This window comes from Rhincodon typus, chromosome 22, assembly GCF_021869965.1.
Source record: "Rhincodon typus isolate 14 chromosome 22, sRhiTyp1.1, whole genome shotgun sequence".
NCBI lineage: Eukaryota > Metazoa > Chordata > Chondrichthyes > Orectolobiformes > Rhincodontidae > Rhincodon > Rhincodon typus.
This window is the reverse complement of record NC_063353.1, coordinates 28,857,579-28,875,545: the sequence shown is the minus strand read 5'-3', so window position 1 is coordinate 28,875,545 and position 17,967 is coordinate 28,857,579. Positions and strand designations below refer to the sequence as shown.

At 39.4% G+C, this 17,967-nt stretch overlaps 1 protein-coding gene across 1 annotated transcript in view; it reads right to left on the bottom strand.

Moving 5' to 3' along the window:
* Positions 1-364: 364 nt before the first annotated feature.
* lrrc17 (leucine rich repeat containing 17) overlaps positions 365-17,967 on the bottom strand; it is a 43,193-nt gene continuing 25,590 nt past the window's right edge. Inside the window, exons 3-4 of the mRNA XM_020527157.2 lie at positions 3,565-3,720; positions 365-1,333 (exon numbers count right to left, since the gene is read on the bottom strand). Of these exons, the coding sequence (XP_020382746.2) occupies positions 984-1,333; positions 3,565-3,720 (506 nt within the window). The 3' untranslated portion in view covers positions 365-983. The remainder of the gene's footprint in view (positions 1,334-3,564; positions 3,721-17,967) is intronic.

Sequence of the window (17,967 nt, the reverse complement as noted above, 5' to 3'; positions counted from 1 at the left end):
TACTTAGAGTTAAAACATCCATTCCAGTTTTGGGCCATTATTTCCTTTACATAGCTTTTTGGGGACTGTCAGCTTTGATTCTATTTTGATCTTAACCTTTTAAATATTTGAGCCAAAGTGGTGATAGTAGTTACCATGTTCATTAACAATGGGAACATTTCTATTTCAGAATTCCTACAGCTTGCATTTTACACAGCAAGTATAATTAAAAACTAAAACAGAAATTGCTGGAAAAGCTCAGCAGGTCTGGCAGCATCTATGAAGAGAAATCAGAGTTAATGTTTTGGGTCCAGTGACCCTTCCTTAAACCAAGTATAATTAAATATTTGTTTCATTTTGGCTGACAGACTACATAGAACTGGCTCTGAAGCAGTATAAGCTATAGCAATCAATTGCTGGGACTGATCTAGGGGTGAAAAATTAAAAGCCCTGACCCTAAGTGACTCCAAATGATTAATGATTATATGGCAATTAAATAAGAATTTTCTATTTAGTTTCTTCATATGGAACATAAAGAAAATGTCTTCCAAAAAATCTTAATATATGGCATAATCACATATGGCAGGAAGTGTGCATAAAATGTGTCCAGAATTATTAGGCATTCAAGTGCTCATTGTTAGAAAGCCTGAAATCATTTGATAGTATTTTCTTTATTTGGTACTGCTACTGTTTTCTAGATTATTACAAAGGGTAAAATACAATAGAACATTTCATAAAAATGCAGCAATACTGTAAAATATGGATTTTATTTCAGTTGACTTACACCTGCCTTACAAAAAAACTATGTGAAATTCCTTGAAAAAGTTGGAAAATGCACACCTGAAACATTCATTTTTCATAATATTGTAATAATATTCAAGGAGGGCTAGGGCAATTGGTTTTGACATATCTAAATGCTTATGTGAAATAAGGTTACATATTCATATGTGTAGTTATGTTTTCATATGTAGTAGGTAAGCATGGATTATTTGTGCTACAACTATTTAGGGTAACCTTCTGCTTTCTTCTTCTGATTTATCAGAATCATGTGTATCAAAATCAGCTATTGTCTTTTCTTTGGGGCAATCCTCATAATATTTTTTGATATACTTCTGCACAGTCCAACCCTTATATTCATTGGGCATTGTGCATTCAAGGCCTTCAAACTGTACATTGTAGTGAACCTGCAACCAGTAGGCCAAATAGTGGATTTGAAAATCACACCTCCATGGATTTCCAGTAAGAACCAGCCTCTCTATAAAGTATAGGTGCTCCAAGACGCCATATTCAAAGTTGTACAAAACATTTGAAGATAGATCCAGCTCCTTCAGGCGCAAAAGACCAGAAAATGCAGCTGAAATTGAAAAAAAATAACTTTCTGTCTCAAATTACTTCATATAGAGTTTACTTTAAGTCATTTTAAGTTCACTGAGATATAAAACAGGTCAAAAATTGGTCCAACATAAAAAGAAGCTATTTGGCTGCTTGAGCTGATGCAATTCATCCAGTCCCTCTACCACTAACCTCCTCCCACTCTTGCCCTGGAACTTTGCAGTTTTTTAAAATCAACTTTTATCTCATTCTCTTTTCAATGCTATGATTGAACATGTTTAACACTTTGTTAGGCAGCGCAGTCCAGATTTTAAGTATTCACTGTAAAGAATATTTTTCCTCATGATTCCTTTGATTCATTTGTTAGTTACTTTAAATCCATATCCTCTGGTTCTCTTATCACCTCCACCAAAGAGAGCAGTTACTGTCTATCTGTACTAAACTTATCCCTTCTAAGGAGAAAAAAAACCCTATCTATCCTTGTAACTGAAGTATTTAATCTCTTGAACCATTTAAATATACCCATCCTTTCTAACATATCCTCTTTTAAGATTTTAATCCATTCGGTATCTCAATGAGCTCTTCTTTCACTATAATTTTAGTAACATCTTAAAGACAGATACAAAGCATTCATCCACACCTGAGCCAAGCTCCCATTCTTTTACTACTGCAATATCTATAGGAAACGTTTGGATTTACCTTTGTGGTTGTTGGTGTTTTACATATTTTCCTTTTGCCTCTTTGTCTCCTACTCTACTGTCCCCCTGAATTTGCTGCAGTCAGCTTTCTTTTCCCTGTATTATCAATTTAACATCTATCAAATGTATAATTTTTGTGCTTCATTTCATAGATATTTTGTCAGCCAGCTCTGGTTTTGGGTGTTGCACCCTTTTCCCTCTTGGAAATTACGTTGTTAACAGAACAATCTTCTCTGTAAAGGTTTGCTTCATTGTGTCGTTATAGTTTTGTTTTAAACCTATCTTTCATTCCAATTTACCTGGGAAAGAAAATCTGGATTCAATTCTGTAGCTGCAGAGTCCCTATCACCATTACATGATCTTCCTGTTCCCAACCTTCCATGGTACCACGTTCATGGTTTTTATGTGGTTATCAAATGAACCATGAATCTCACTACTGTTCAGAATTGAATACCGGTTTTGATGAAGTCAGTGGACAAAACTGTGATGAATGTTTCTCAATATAAATAAATATAGGATCATTCAGTTTAGATTTAATAGGAATGTAGCTGAGCAATTTCTAAATGGTGAGAAGCTACAAATAGGCGGGGGGGGGGTGTGGTTTCAAGAGGTACTAGAGGGTCCAGGTACATTAATGATTAAAATGTTATGAATAGATACAGAATTGAAATGCTGACCTTCATATCTAGAGAATACAAATGAATAGAAGTCATGCTTGGGCTATATAAAGCCCTGGTTAGACCACAACTGGAGTACAGTGGAGGTTTGAACACTACAACATAAGGAAGGATGCATTGGCTTTCATAAGGGTTCTGAGTAGACTTAGCAGAATGACACCTGGATGCTAAGGGTTAAATTATGAGGATAGATAGTGGTAGAGATTTGGGATTTTTTCTTCAGTAATCATGCTAGATCAAATGTCAGTTTTAAAACTTGTTGCAATTGGTATCCGAAGGCATTAATTATATCGCAAAGTAGCTATTATTTCATTGAATAAAGGGCTAAATTTCTTACTCCAGTTTCTGTATTGATGGCTTCAGCTAATGGGAAAAATAAAGTCCCGTTCTTTTAGGAACTACCACTGCATGGCATAAAGTTTGTAAGTAGATTAAAACAATTGTGAAGAGAGAAAAAATAGTTTGTTCCAGGTCTGTGATATCCTTTCTAGTGAAAGGTCACAAATCTGAAACAATGATTCTTCCTCTCTTTCTGCAGATACAGACCTGTGGAGTAATTTCAGCCCTTCTCTGTTTTTATTTCAGATTTCCAGCTTCTGCAATGCTTTATTTTTATCGAACCAATTGTTTTCACCTCATATCATGTCAGATTTCATTTTATCCATATTATTCAGAATTTGCCAGGAGAATGTCAATGATCTTTCTGAATTAATTAATGCAGTCTATTTAGAAAATTTCTTTACAGATTGAGAATTTGTTTGATAATTTGCATATTCACACCGTGAACATTTTGAGGGACTTCAGTTTCACCTCTTTTTTTAAACAACATTTTAACACATTATAATAATTGTATGTAAAACACATTGTAATGTTCTTACCAGGATCTATGTATCCTATTGCATTGCTGCTGAGGTTTAATGTTTCTAATTCCTTAAAATTCATGAAGTTTTTGGCGTTCAATTGCCTGATGTTATTCCTAGATAGATCAATTTCCAGAACTTCAACAGGAATATCTATTGGAACTTTCATTAGGTCTGTGAAAACAATAAAATTATGTTAAGCCTTTTATATAAATCAGTCAATCTCTTTTGCTGTTGCACATGGAAGTCATGCACAACATTCCCTCTAGCTATTTTTGTATGTACAGACAATACACAAATGAAAGAATTCAGAGCTCAGCGACGCAGAGGGATATGGGATACACTTGGCAGATAAGGCTAAGGGTAATCCAAAGAGATTCTACAAATATATTCAGGGCAAAATAGCAACTAGGGAGAGAATAAGGCCCCTTAAAGATCCACAAGGTCAACTATGTATGCAACCACAGGAGATGGAGGAGATATTAAATGAATATTTCGCGTCAGTTTTTACTGTGGAGAAAGAAATGGAGGCTAGGGAACTTGGGGAAATAAATATTGATGTCTTGAAAAAAGTTCACATTACAGAAGAGGAAGTGCAGGAGGTCTTAAATAACATAAAAGTGGATAAATCTCCAGGACCTGATCAAGTATATCCCAGAATGTTGAGGAAGCTAGGGAAGAAATTGTGGGCCCCCTAGCAGAGATATTTTATCATCTACAGCCATGGGTGAAGTGCCAGAGGACTGGAGGGTAGTTACTGTTGTGACTTTATTTAAGAAAGGCTGTAGGCGAAGCCTGTTAACCAAAGACCTTTGAGTCTGACATCAGTGGTGGGTGAGTGTTGGAGTGGATTTTGAGAGATAGGATTTACATGCATTTGGAGAGACAGGGACTGATTAGGGATAGTCAACAGGGCTTTGTGCATGGGAAATCATGTCTCACAAACTTGATTGAGTTTTTTGAGGTTATACCCAAAACATTGATGAGTTCAAAGCGGCAGGCATTGTCTACATGGGCATTAGTAATGCCTTTGACAAGATTCTGCATGTTAGACTAATTAGTAAAGTTATATCACATGGGATTCAGGGAGACCTTGCCAATTGGATACAAAATTGGCTTGACAGTGGGAAACAGAATGGAGGTGGAGGGTTGTTTCGCAGGTTGAAGGCCAGTGGCCAGTGTTGAACTGCACGGATCAGCGCTGGGTCCATTATTGTTTGTCATTTATTTAAATGATTTAGATGAAAATTTAGGAGTCAGTTTAGTTAGTCAGTTGTGGCTGAGACCAAAATTGGTGGTATAGTTGGTGAAGAAAGTTATCTAAGATTACAAAGGGATCTTGATCAATTAGGCCAATGGGCTGAGAAGTGACAGATGGAGTTGAATTTGGATAAATGTGAGGTATTGCATTTTGGTAAAACAAACAAGGACAGGACTTATACAGTTAATGGTAGGGCCCTGGGTAGTATTGTTGAAAAAAGAGACCTAAGATTCAAGTATATAGTTCTTTGAAAGTTACATCACGATAGACAGGGTTGTTAAGGTGTTTAGCACACTTGCCTTCATTGCTCAGATCATTGAGTATAGGAGCTATCATGGTTCAATGTGTCACTGAAATTTGACTACCAACCAAAAATGTTGCTGTGGACAATGACAGCACTCAAAAGTCCACAAGTCAAACAAAGTCGCATGCAAGGTTCTACTTGCAAAGTTCTCTGTCAATGGCGAACGGGTAACAGGTATAGGTTTGTGAACCTGGAGATCCTAATCAAGAGACCTTACACGGGCCGCTTTTGCATGCATGTTGTTGGATGTCTTTGTTGCACAAAGCTATCTTTCTGGACTGCACCATTCATAATTAAACAGACTATATTGGATATCTCTGTTCACCTGAATAGGGAGGTGATTTAGGAAGGGTGCCCTAAAAATAGGTGGGTAATTAGATTAGAGGTGAAATGGAGGAAGTTGAGAGATGGTAAGAAGGGAAGAAAGGAGTATGAAAGAGTACAGGAAACCCAGGTGGTGTAGCAAGTGGCTGACAATAGTAAGCTGACTAGAGATAGGATAGGAAAAGGAAACTAGGAGGGGGACACAAAGCTTAAGGAAAGGACAGAAGGAAGAGTGGAGGGGACAGGATACAGAAATGTGTAAAAAAAAACACAGGATACAAGAAGTAAGGAAGAAGGTTGCGTAAGGGTGATGAGGAAAGAACAGAAATATGTTTCACAGGCAGAAGGTATGTCTGGTCAAAAAAGCTTCTCTGAAAAGAAAGGGAAAAATTCAGCCTAAGTTGGATAAGGGTGTGGAGGTCCACCGTGAAAAGTAAGAAAGAGAGAGCGATAAAAGGAAGGATCATGAGTGAAAGCTGCTTGCAGCTGTTACTAGTTATAATCTATCACACTGAAAATGTTAAACAGCATTGAAAATTCTCTGAGGGATTTTCTTAACGTCATTTCCAACTGCAGATGGCGCTAGACATTTATAATATAAAAAATTATGACTGCCGATGCTGGAAAGCATAACTGGACAAGTGATTCACTATACTTTTTCCACAGAAGCTAAAGAAATTTGTGTCAGCACAAGGAAATTATCCAGTTTGGTGCTAGCTGCCTCACCTCTGAATCAGAAGGTTCATGGGTTTAAACCCAGATCCAAAGACTGAAGTCAATAACCTAGATTAATATATTAATACAGTGCTGAAGGAAGGTTGTACTTGCAGATGAAAAACAGTCCGAAGTGTGCATTCTCATGGAGGTAAAATAATTCATTGCATTATTAGCGGAAGAGTTTTGTAGTAGCGTGATCCAGAATTTATCCTGTAATCAACACCATCAACGGTGTTTGGTCAATAATTTAATTTCTTTGAAGCTTGTTGTATACAGACTGGCTATTGCTTTGCCCTTCAGTTATGATAGTGACTAGTTTCAAAATTACTTAATCAATTCTAAAACATTTGGGTTATCTTGAAGTGATTAAAAATGCTAAATAATGTTATTCTGTACAAAAATCATTTCTTTGAGAATGCGCTCAATCTCTCAAGTTTCCCAAAATGATCTCCTCTGTGGATGTAAAATGCTAACAATTTTCTTCATTTGAGGTACCATCCTATATCAAGGAAGAAAGTTTGAATACAGCAAGAAAATTGATGTGAGAATCATGGCATAAGATTAACTGACACCCATTCTTAGCAATGCAGACAGACTGAAAACCTCCTGTTGCTAATTTACATTACAGTATCAAGTGGTCTAACACTAAGTTAGAATGGCTTGGCAGGAAGTCCAAGTTTGTATGAAGCTAGAAACACTTCAAGCTAGTCTGCATTTAAAGGCAAAATGTAGGTTGACTGGAGCAGGTGCTAAAAACCGCTAAAGAAGAATTTATTAGCAGAAAGAGGAGTGGTTATGGTGCAGCAGGCCAGAAGAATTTACTGCATGGCTCTTCAATGCAGTATTAGAAGTCTTAGTGCATAGGAGAGAGGTCCTTCTTAATCATTAAGTCATAAGCAGTGGGAACAAATAGACATTGCATAACATCAACAGTGTAACTCCAAAGACCTGCATACAGTGCCACAAAAAATTCAATGACCTTGCATGAGTAGTCAAAATCAGTGAATACTTTTTTTACATAGCAAATCATTTAAAAGTGAACATTAATCTCATGTATTTTCTCTGTTCAACAAATCCTCTTCATTCTCCTATCAACAGTCTTCATTAAGCATACCCAACATCTAACATTAATAGCTTTACTTCACCTATTTCAAATTTAGCATCGCTGTAAGCCTCACAAGCTCATTTCACAACCTGTGCGTATTGCCAACCATTCGACTGCCTCAGGCACATCACCAAAACACATTCACCTGGCAATTCACTTTCCTCATCGGCAAACTTCCTTTTCTTTTGTGGGACGATGTGGCCCACAATCGAGAAAGCATCTAATTGGTGAATGATGACTACGTATGATTCTAGATATCCTTAGAGTGGCCACAACTAAGGCCATAAACAGAGCTGAAACTATCCAGAACAAATTTATGTTCCTACCTCCTACTGCCTCACATCACATTTCCCCTTGACCAACGAACGCTAGCAAGTTACAGTTGCAGTTGATGTAAACATGCATCTCTTGCTTACTTACCTCACACACACCTAACCTCTCCCTCACCATAACCCGACCATTGTTCCTTTATCCTTTCAGATATCCAGGAAGTTCTACCTGGTCAAGCACTGGTGCTCCTGCCTGAAGTCCAAAAGAAACAAAAGAAAAGCATTGTCACTTGATCTCTCACTTGCAGTCCCTTTCAGAAACCAGCAGTGCATGTATTTTAAAGATCAGCGTAGGGGTGGGATCTGCATATGGTAAGTATTCAGGCATGTATTGCCTGCAAACAGTACAAGAAGAAAGGATTGAGCAGGTAGCAACACCCTGGAAGACAAGGTCATACATGAGTTCTGCTGCAGAGGATATGGATTGGGTTTCAGCAGGGCAGCCCATGGAGAACCATTGGTGGGCCCTGTCAAAAGCCACTAAGAAGTCCACTCTCTCGGCAATAAATTTTGCATAGTGTTTTTAGACTATTATTTCCAGTGTGGAAATGGTGGATAACCCCATGATGCTGACAGATGCCTTATCTTCCACTGCAGTACAAGAAGAACCACTGAATGTCTCTGATCTGCTTGTAACCTCAGCCTGCTCTGTGCTCAGTGGAGCTTTCAGGATCTCACAATAGTCCAGCAGTCTGCGCTTCAGCCAATTGTCAGGAGTACTGAGGCACTGCTTTAGGAGACTGGTGATGTAGATAAGATGAATGGAGTATGAAACAAACACAGAAGTTGCTGGAAAGGCTTAGCACATCTGGCAGCATCTGTGGAGAGAAATTAAAGTTAACATTTCAGGTCTAGTGACCTTTCTTCAGACCCTGTTGAGTTTCTTCAGTAATTTCTGTTTTTGTTTCAGATTTCCAGCATCTGCAAATCTTTATTTTTAGCTTTGCAGACATGCTGAAATCTCTGAAGCAGTATGATGTATCAGCATAAGGCCAGCTTAATGCACGTGCCTGACATATTATTTATAAGGGTGACTATTTGAAACTTGTGCAGAATATTGGATGGTTTGGAAGTTGTTTTGTGTTGGTGGTTATGAATAAGAGGGCAATATGATGCTCCATTAAAGTAAAGTCAATGTTTGCGTGCCTGTTGTACCATGGGGATTTGAATGTTGTGTTGCGTGGAACAGTGGTTGAATGAGCCAAACACAGGCAGCCCATAGACCAAACATGTGTTGGTTGCTCCCTGCCTTCCTTAAGTTCCTGACCTGCTCACCATATTCCTGGTGGCAGGGGCTATGCAGTCATAATGGCACAACACCATAAATCTGGACAAAGCTCTGGTGAGTAGTAGAGGACTCCTCCAGAGTGGTCCAGGCAATTGACACATTGCCTTAGCACTCCAATGGTCAGCTTTACAATGTTATGTGTGGCAGCATGGCTTGCATTGTATGCATGCTGGCCACATCTGGTTGGACTGCAGGCAGAGTCATGAGCCAACTGTTAGGTTTTTATTGCCAACAGCTCCAGTTGTCCTCTGGTTTGATGTGATGGCTAAAATAAAGAAAGAACAATAAACTCACATTGAATGTAAACATCACGACTGCTGCCAACTTGTATGATTATACCAAGTGCACAATCAGTGACTGATGGCCTTTGGGGATACATCTTAGCATTTAGCTATTGTGACTGTAAAGTCACATCCTGCTCAGTGAGGAAACCCACTGTCCCAGCTGTCTTTCTGTTGTCATTCAGTCAGCCAGCACAGCTGTTGGTGCCCATGCCACTCGAACAAAGAGAGAACATAACAGACTCCTGATATAAAGAGTTTCTGTTGTCCTTCTGAAACAGCTGTAGGTGGCTGAAAACGCAAGATATTAGAAGTGTTGTCTGCTGCAGACAGGGAGGATCCTCAAACAAAGAAATTCAGAAACACAGTCACCTTGACAGCCACTGGCATTGCCATCCATTCCAGCACTGATTGGTAGTAGTGGTCGAATTCTATGAGCAACACTTTTGTCAAGCACTGAAAAATATACATTGTTTCTGGCTTAGCTGAAGGAAAGAGAAATGCTCACTGAAGATGCTAGGTGGGTAAAGTAGCCTGCCAAGAAACCCTTCTCTCTCCCCACACTGTAATTGTCTTGTTCAGTTTATCTTTTGTGCTGTAGCTGAAGGGCTTAGCAACCCATTGATGGTCCCCTTAAACAGAAATTGGGAGGAGATCCTTGCTACTGTTAAACACAAGTTTAGCTGTGTATGTTTAAGACTGTTAGCTTGAGCAACAACACAAAAAGTGGCAGCACCGGCATCAAATCAGCATTAAATGTGTACTTATTTTTGATGTAATCTCCTTAGCAAGATGGCATTTGGGACAGGATATGCCTGGCAGTGCAAATACTATTTTGACACGAGAGAGAGTGCTAAAGTTGAAGGTATTATGCAGTCCATTTTCCTGCCCAGATCTTTCTATACACTGTATATGAACAGCACTCCTCATAACTTGTTCAGACTGCTTCGAAGTAAATGATACAAGATTAAAATCAACCTATACACTTTATTGCTATAGTTTATCATTTCCATAAATTAACAATTCCCATCAATTGTGATCTGCAAATGTTTTTCGTCATTCATGGGACGTGACCTGCTGATCAACATTTATTCTCCACCCCTATGAGCCCTTGAAAAGATGATAGTGATCTGCCTTCTTGAACAGTTGCAATCTTAGTGCTGTAGGTTGACCCAAAATGCCCTCCCAGGATTTTGACCCTGTGACAGTGAAAGAATGGTCATATATTTCCAAGTGAGGACAGTGAATGGCTTGGAGGGGAGTTTTCAGGTGGTGGTGTACCCATGTATCTGCTGCCCTTGTCCTTCTAGACAGAAGTGGTTATGAGTTTGGAAGGTGCAATCCAAGGATCTTTTGTGAATTTCTGTAGTACATCTTGTAGTTAGTAAACGCTGCAGCTACTGAGTGTCATTGGTAGAGAGAGGAGATGCTTGTGGACGTGGTGCCAATCAAGCTGGCTGCATTGACCACTTGAGTGGTGTTGGCACTGCACCCATCCAGGCAAGCAGGGAGTATTCCATCACATTCCTGATTTGTGCCTTGTAGATGATGGACAGGCTTTGGGGGATCAGGGGGTGAGTTACTTGCAAAGTATCCCTAGCCTTGACTTAGTTCATAGTCACTCTATTAATATGGTGAGCCCAAGTGACTTTCTGGTCAATGGTAACCATCTGGATGTTGATAGTGGGGGATTCAATGATTCTAACACCATTGAGTATCGAGGAGTGGTGATTTAATTGTCCCGTATTGAGATGGTCATTGCCAGGCATTTGTGGGTGTGAATGTTGATTATCCAATGACACACCAAAACCAACTAACAGCCCTGCACCTATGCCAAAACTCTTCCTCGCTCAAGAAGAAATTTTATTGACCTACACTTCTCTGTTGATCCATTAACCTGAGCTCCCTCTTTATCTATATCGCAAATAGTGCTGTCACTATTATTCGATTCTATTATTCTTTTATCCAGCATTCGCTTTAATCAGAATTAAAAACAGCAAGTGGAAGGAAACAGCTGGTGACCACTGAAACGGTAGAAACTATGAAACCACAATTTTAGTACGAAGGACCACAAAGGCTTTTGGTAGTGAATCATAGTCATCTTACATTCTATGATGAAAATGATTTTAAATTAAAAGCTATGACATATGGATATTATTAAGAGGGGTTTGTTTGATCCAGTGAACATAAAATAGCTAAAGCTAGTGTCCAGACTATGCATTCATTTAGTAATTCAAGAAAACATATAATTAAAGATTGTTTCTTTGTTGGCATAAGAAAGCTATCATACCAAACCACAAACAAAATGAGATCCATTTGAATATTTAACATGAAAGTCTTTTCAAAAATACCACACTCCTTTCAATAATACTTTCTGACATACCAAATTTTGAGTATTGTATTCAATATTCCAGCTGTGGTCTGACTAGTGCCTTTTATAATTTTAGCTAGATTATTCTATTTTTTAACTGAATTCCTTTTTTCTGAAATAAAGGCCACTATTCCATTGCCTTCTCTACTACTTGCTAAACTCGTATATTAGCTTTTTGTAATTTATGCATGAGGACTGCCATATCCCTCTGTGCTACAGTTTTCTGCAGTCTTTCTCCATTTAAATAATATTCAACTCCTAAGACCATGTATTGTTGGGGCAGAAGTAAGCCAATCAGCTCATCAAATCTGCCACTCAATGAGATCATGGCTCCTCAACTCCACTTTCCTGCCTTTCCCTGGCTCTTCTGTTTTTCTTGCCCAAGTGCTTGACCTCCCGTTTCTTCATATTATGTTCAATCTGCCACATTTTTACCACTTGCTCAACCTTGCTATACGCATTTGCCGACTCTGTATCACTTTTGCCAGTTGCTTTCCCATCATTGCTGTTCTTGCAAGCTTAGCTATAGTACATTTACTTTCCTTACCCAAGTTATTAATATATATGTAAATAATATATCCAGGTTCTTTAGCTGTTCCTTGATATCAAATGGGATTTAATCAAGTTGTCTGAAGACTGGCATCTGTGATGGGGTCATTTGCTTTGTCCACCCTTGCAACAATTTGTTTGATTTTCATCCTTGATTTTTTAATTTGACAGAGACCTTTTCAATGCTTCCCATTGGCTTCCTCTTTTATGGGGCACTACCAGGGTGGTTGTTGATAACAACTCAAAAATGTCTTCCATGAAGCATTGTTGGCTATCTGCAGCAACAGAACTGTATGCAACCACAGTCGATAACCTCATGGTTAGGCATATGTCTCACTTGGAGCATTTTCATTAGGCCATCGATCCAATTCATGCTCTATGAGGAACCTCGGAGAGCATATCCTGGAGTAGCACAAGCATATCTAAAATAAGGTTCCAACTTGATGAAGTTAGATTCTGGATAAATACATGTTGACACAAGGGAAACACATGCTATAGATAGGCTAAGCAATCCCACAAACCAATTGCTTAGATTAAATGGCTGCAGTCCTGTCATAATTAATTTCTTCTGAGTGTAGTGAATCTATGGATTCTTTACTGCAGAGGGCTTTCAAGCTTAGGCTGAGGGAGACAGATTTTCAATCAGTAAGGGAATCAAGGGTTATGGAGAAAAGACAAGAAAGTCGAGTTGAAGACTATCAGATCAGCCATGATCACTTTAAATGGCAGAGCAGACTCTATAGATTCAATGGCCTACTTCTGCTCCCATGTCTGATGGTCTTATGGATACAGCAAAGGCTATGGTCCAATGTCCCAACTGCAGTACTGGAAGCTTTTGTTTTAGAACTAGTCTCACCCTTAGCCAAGCTGTGCTTGTGCAGTTACAATATGGACATGCTCATAAAAAAATTCCAAAATAACTTGAAGTTCCTAGGTATTTTGTCAATTTTTGGCATTAATGCCTCTTTGATGATATAGAAAATTCAACCAGAGTTCCTGCTCCTGTTTGCTTTTCAGTGTCTCCTGTTAGAATACACTGGTGTATGGACACAATGTAAGAACATGAATGCTTTGGTATAATAATTGACAATATTGGAAACTATCTTTGTATGCCCTGTCTTCAAAAAGTAGGACTAATCCAGTCTAACTAATTACTACCTCATCAATCTACTCTCAATCATCAAAGTGATGGAAGATGTCATCCATACTTATATCAAGCGGTACTTTAGTCAGTAACAAACTGCTCACTGAAACTCAGTTTGGGTTCTGGTAGAGTCACTTGAATCCAGACTTCATTGCAATCTTTGTCCAAGTTTGGACAAAAGAGTTATGTTCTAGTGGCATTGAGACAGTGACTGCAAGGCAGCATTTGACCATGTGTAGCATTAAGGAGCTCTATGAAAAATGAAGTCGATGGAAATCAGGGTAAAACCTGCAATTGGTTAAAATCATACCTAACTCAAACAAGAGGATTGGAGTTGTTGGAGACCGATCATCTCTATCCCATGAGGACATTGCTGTAGTTATTCCTCAGGCCTGACCATCTTATTCTGCTTCATCCAATTAGCTTCCCTGCGACAAAGTCTGAAGTGAGAACATTCACTGATGATCTCAGAGTACCATTCACAATTCCTCAGATACTGAAGCACCCATGCCCACATGCGGCAAGATATGGACAACATTCAGGCCTGGGCTGGTGAGGTTTTTTTTTATTCATTCACGGGATGTGGGCATCGCTGGCTAAGCCAGCATTTACTGTCCATCCCTAATTGCTCAAAGGACAGTTGACAGTCAGTGGTAAGCAAAATTCCTGCCACAGAAATGCCAGGCAATGACCATCTCCATCAAGACAAAATCTAACTACCTTTTTGACATTCAATACCATTCTTGAATCTCCCATCATCAACATCCTTAATATTATCATGGACCAGCAACTTAGCTGGACCAGCCACATAAGTACCGTAGCCACAAAGCAGATCGGGACTGGCAACTGTACAATGGATATCTCGGCTTCAACTTCCTAATTTCTTTTCATTATGTACAAAGCACAAATCAAAAGTGTGATGCAATACTCTCCACTTGGCTGAATTAGTACAACTCCAAACATCATTCAAGCAGCATGATACCACCCAGGACAAAACAGCCCATTGATCAATACTCTCTCCACCTCCTCAAATGTTCATTCTTTCTTTCTGTCACTAGCACTAGTAGTGGCAACATGTACATACTACAAACTACGAAATTTGTAAAGGCTCCTTCAATGTGTTCCAAACTCATGACCTGTACCTTCCAGAAGGAGGACTGCAGGTGTATTAGAACACCCCTATTTCCAAGTAAGACAACATTCTGATTTGGAACTGTATTGCTGTTTCTTTACCATTGCTTGGTCAAAGTTCTGGAACTCCCTCATTAAAAATACTGACAATGTACCCAAAACACATGGCCTTCAGTGGTTCCAGAAAGTGGCTTACCACTCCTTTTAATGAACAATTGGGATGGGCAATATTGCACAATGCCCAAATATTGTGGTTAAAATGGCTGTACAGTAAATTCCCCATTATCAGCATGTATTGGGAATATTGGGGTGTTGGTTACATGTATCTGCTCGTTGCATGAGAAATACTATTTTAGAAACCCAATGCACTACCCTCCAGTATTCTGAGTAAAACATCTAAATCAACATGTCAAAAAGGAAGCTGGTGACAGCTGGGAGAGCCACCACATGGTGGGTGAGCATATACGCTAGCTTAAATAGATGTTTCTGAAGAAACTTAGTAAAGGTGGTAAATTTTCTTTGAAATTTTTGCTGGTTGCATGAGAGTTCTAGATGCTTGGGTAGCGGATAATGGGAAGTTAACTGTATTACATTTACACATCTTAACAGGAATTGTGCTGTTAGGATGACATTCATAATAACCAGGTACCTGCTGCCCATCTAGTAACCTGCAAACCTGCATTTGTCGATTGCCTAATTTCCAGCTAGTGGCAATAACCTTCAAAATACTGGTATGCAGAGTTTTTTGAAGTTGAGCTCCAACATGATTTACCTGATATTGGAAAATTGGATCAATGATCAGTCCCTGCATAACTGATTCTAATCCAACACTTTAGTAAATTAGATGCATAGTACTCCAGTTTGCTGTGGTCAATTGATTGATGAGTTTGAAGTTGAGATTTTTTTTCACCCTGTTTCAAATAGCCCTTCTATTTGATGCTTTAATGGGTAGAAATTTACATAATGAACAATAATAGGGCAATTCTTTTCTTAAATCCATACTGAACATTTTAATTAAACCACGAGTAATTGTGACTCCTGTCATAGTGAAGGATGGGAAAAGGTTCAATTAGGCTAGAGAAGTCTATACCAATGGCAGGTGACAGCATTTAAGTGCAAAATATGTTATTTTCTGTTACACTGATTGGACATTCTCTATCATTGACAATGTTGACATAATATTGGTAAAATTGCATGCTCAAAAGAACCAGCTGTTGGATTATTTTTCAAGTGTCAACCTTTTAAGTTTAATTTGGGAAACTCTGTTTCTTACTGTAATGATACAAAGCTACAAAGAGTGCAGTTTAGTTATATCCTAAGTGGGGTATTGTACATGATTAACTTTTGAGCATGAAAACATTATTGCCAGCAGACTTCTGCTGCACGCAAGGAGAAACCACAATCGGTTCTTGCACAGTTATAACCCTATGTATCATTGGTTATCGTGTCAGAATTTAGTGTATGTAATTTCTACACTTTGCAGCTGAGATAAACTCTCATTACTTGGGTTGTACTAATTGCAATGCAACCCCTCACAATTAGTAGTTGTAGTGATCCACACAGGTATCAACAAAAGAGGTAGAAAGAGGAAATAGGTTCTGCTGAGGGAATATGAGCAGCTTAAGGGCTAACTTAAAAAGCAAAACCAAAAAGGTATTCTCTGGATTATTACCTAAGGCATAAGCAAATTGGCACAGGGTCAACAAGATTAAAGTGGAAAATGTGTGGCTCAAAGATTGGTGTCGGACAAACGGTTTCAAAATCATGGGACACTGGCATCATACTGGGGAAGAAGGGAACTGTTCTGATGCAGTGAGCTTCATATGAATCATGCTGGGACCAGAGTAATTGTGAATCACATAAGTAGGGCTATGGATAGGGCTTTAAACTAAATAGTGGAGTGTGGGTTCAGTGGCATGAAAAAGTGGCTCAGCAAAAGTTAAAGTTTCCAGAATAAGTAAAACAACAGAGAATATCAAAGGGGTCAGGAATCTAACTTCAGGCACAGTAGACAAGTGGAGAAAGGGGACCAGTCAATCCAGGACTGAGGGTGTTGTACGCAGCTGCATGCCGTACATGTAACAAAGTAAATGAACTTGTAGTGCAGATTGCAATTGGTAGGTAGAATGTGGGTATCACAGAGGCACGGTTGCAAGCGGATCAGGACTGGGTACTAAATATCCAAGGATATATGTCCTATTGAAAGGACAAGATGATGGGCAGAGGAGTGGGGTTGCTTTGTGAGTTAGAAATGAAATTTAAATCTATAGCAAGAAGAGACGTAGAGTCAGAAGGTGTAGAATCTGTGTGGGTAGAGTTGAGGAACCAAAATGGCAAAAAGAACCTAACAGAAATTGTGTAAAGGACTCATAGCAGTGGTCAGGATGTGGGGAAGAAAATAAATCTGGAAATAGAAAAGGCATGTAAGAAAGGCACTATTGTGATCATCATGGGGGACTTCAGTATGCAAGTGGACTGGAAAAATCAGGTTGGTGGCAGATCCCAAGAAAAGGAATGTCTACGAGATTTTTTTTTTGGAGCATATTGTGTTAGAGCCCACGAAGGAACAGGCAATTCTGGATTTAGTGATGTGTAATGAAGCAGACTTGATTAGGGAGCCGTAGGTGGTCGTGGTTGTGGGAGGTCAATCATCTCAGCTCCAGGACATCTCTGCAGGAGTTCTTCAGAGTAGTGTCCTCAGCCCAACCATCTTCAGCTGCTTCATCAATGACCTTCCCTCCATCATAAGGTCAGAAGCGGGGATGTTCGCAGATGATTGCACAATGTTCAGCACCATTCGTTATTCCTCGGATACTGATGCAGTCCATGTTCAAATGCAACAAGATCTGGACAATATCCAAGCTTGGGCTGACAAGTGGCAAATAACATTCATGCCACACAAATGCCAGATTATGACCATCACCAATAAGAGACAATCTAAACACCGCCCTTTGGCACTCAACGTTGTTACCATCACTGAATCCCCTACCCATTGACCAGAAACTCAACTGGACTCACCACATAAACACAGTGGCTACTAGAACAGGTCAGAAGCTAGGAATACTGTGGCGAATAACTCACCTCCTGATTCCTCAAAGCCTGTTCACCATCTACAAGGCATAAGTCAGGAATGTGATGGAATACTCCCCACTTGCTTGGATGAATGCAGCCCCAACAACACTGAAGAAGCTTGACACCATCCAGGACAAAGCAGCCTGTTTGATTGGCACTACATCCAGAAGCATCCACTCCCTCCACCATTGACGCTCAGCAGCAGCAGTGTGCACTATCTACAAGATGCACTGCAGAAATTAATCAAAGATCCTCAGACAATACCTTTCAAGCCCACGACCACTTCAATCTAAAAGGACGACAGCAGATATATGGGAACACCACTGCCTTTAAGCTCCCCTCCAAGCCACTCGCTATTCTGACTTCGAAAAATATCACAGTTCCTTCACTGTCGCTGGGTCCAAATCCTGGAATTCCCTCCCTAATGGCATTGTGGGTCAATCCACAGCAGGTGGACTGCAGTGATTTAAGAAGACATCTCACCACCATCTTCTCAAGGGCAACTAGGGACAGGCAATAAATGCTGGCCAGACAGCATCGCCCAT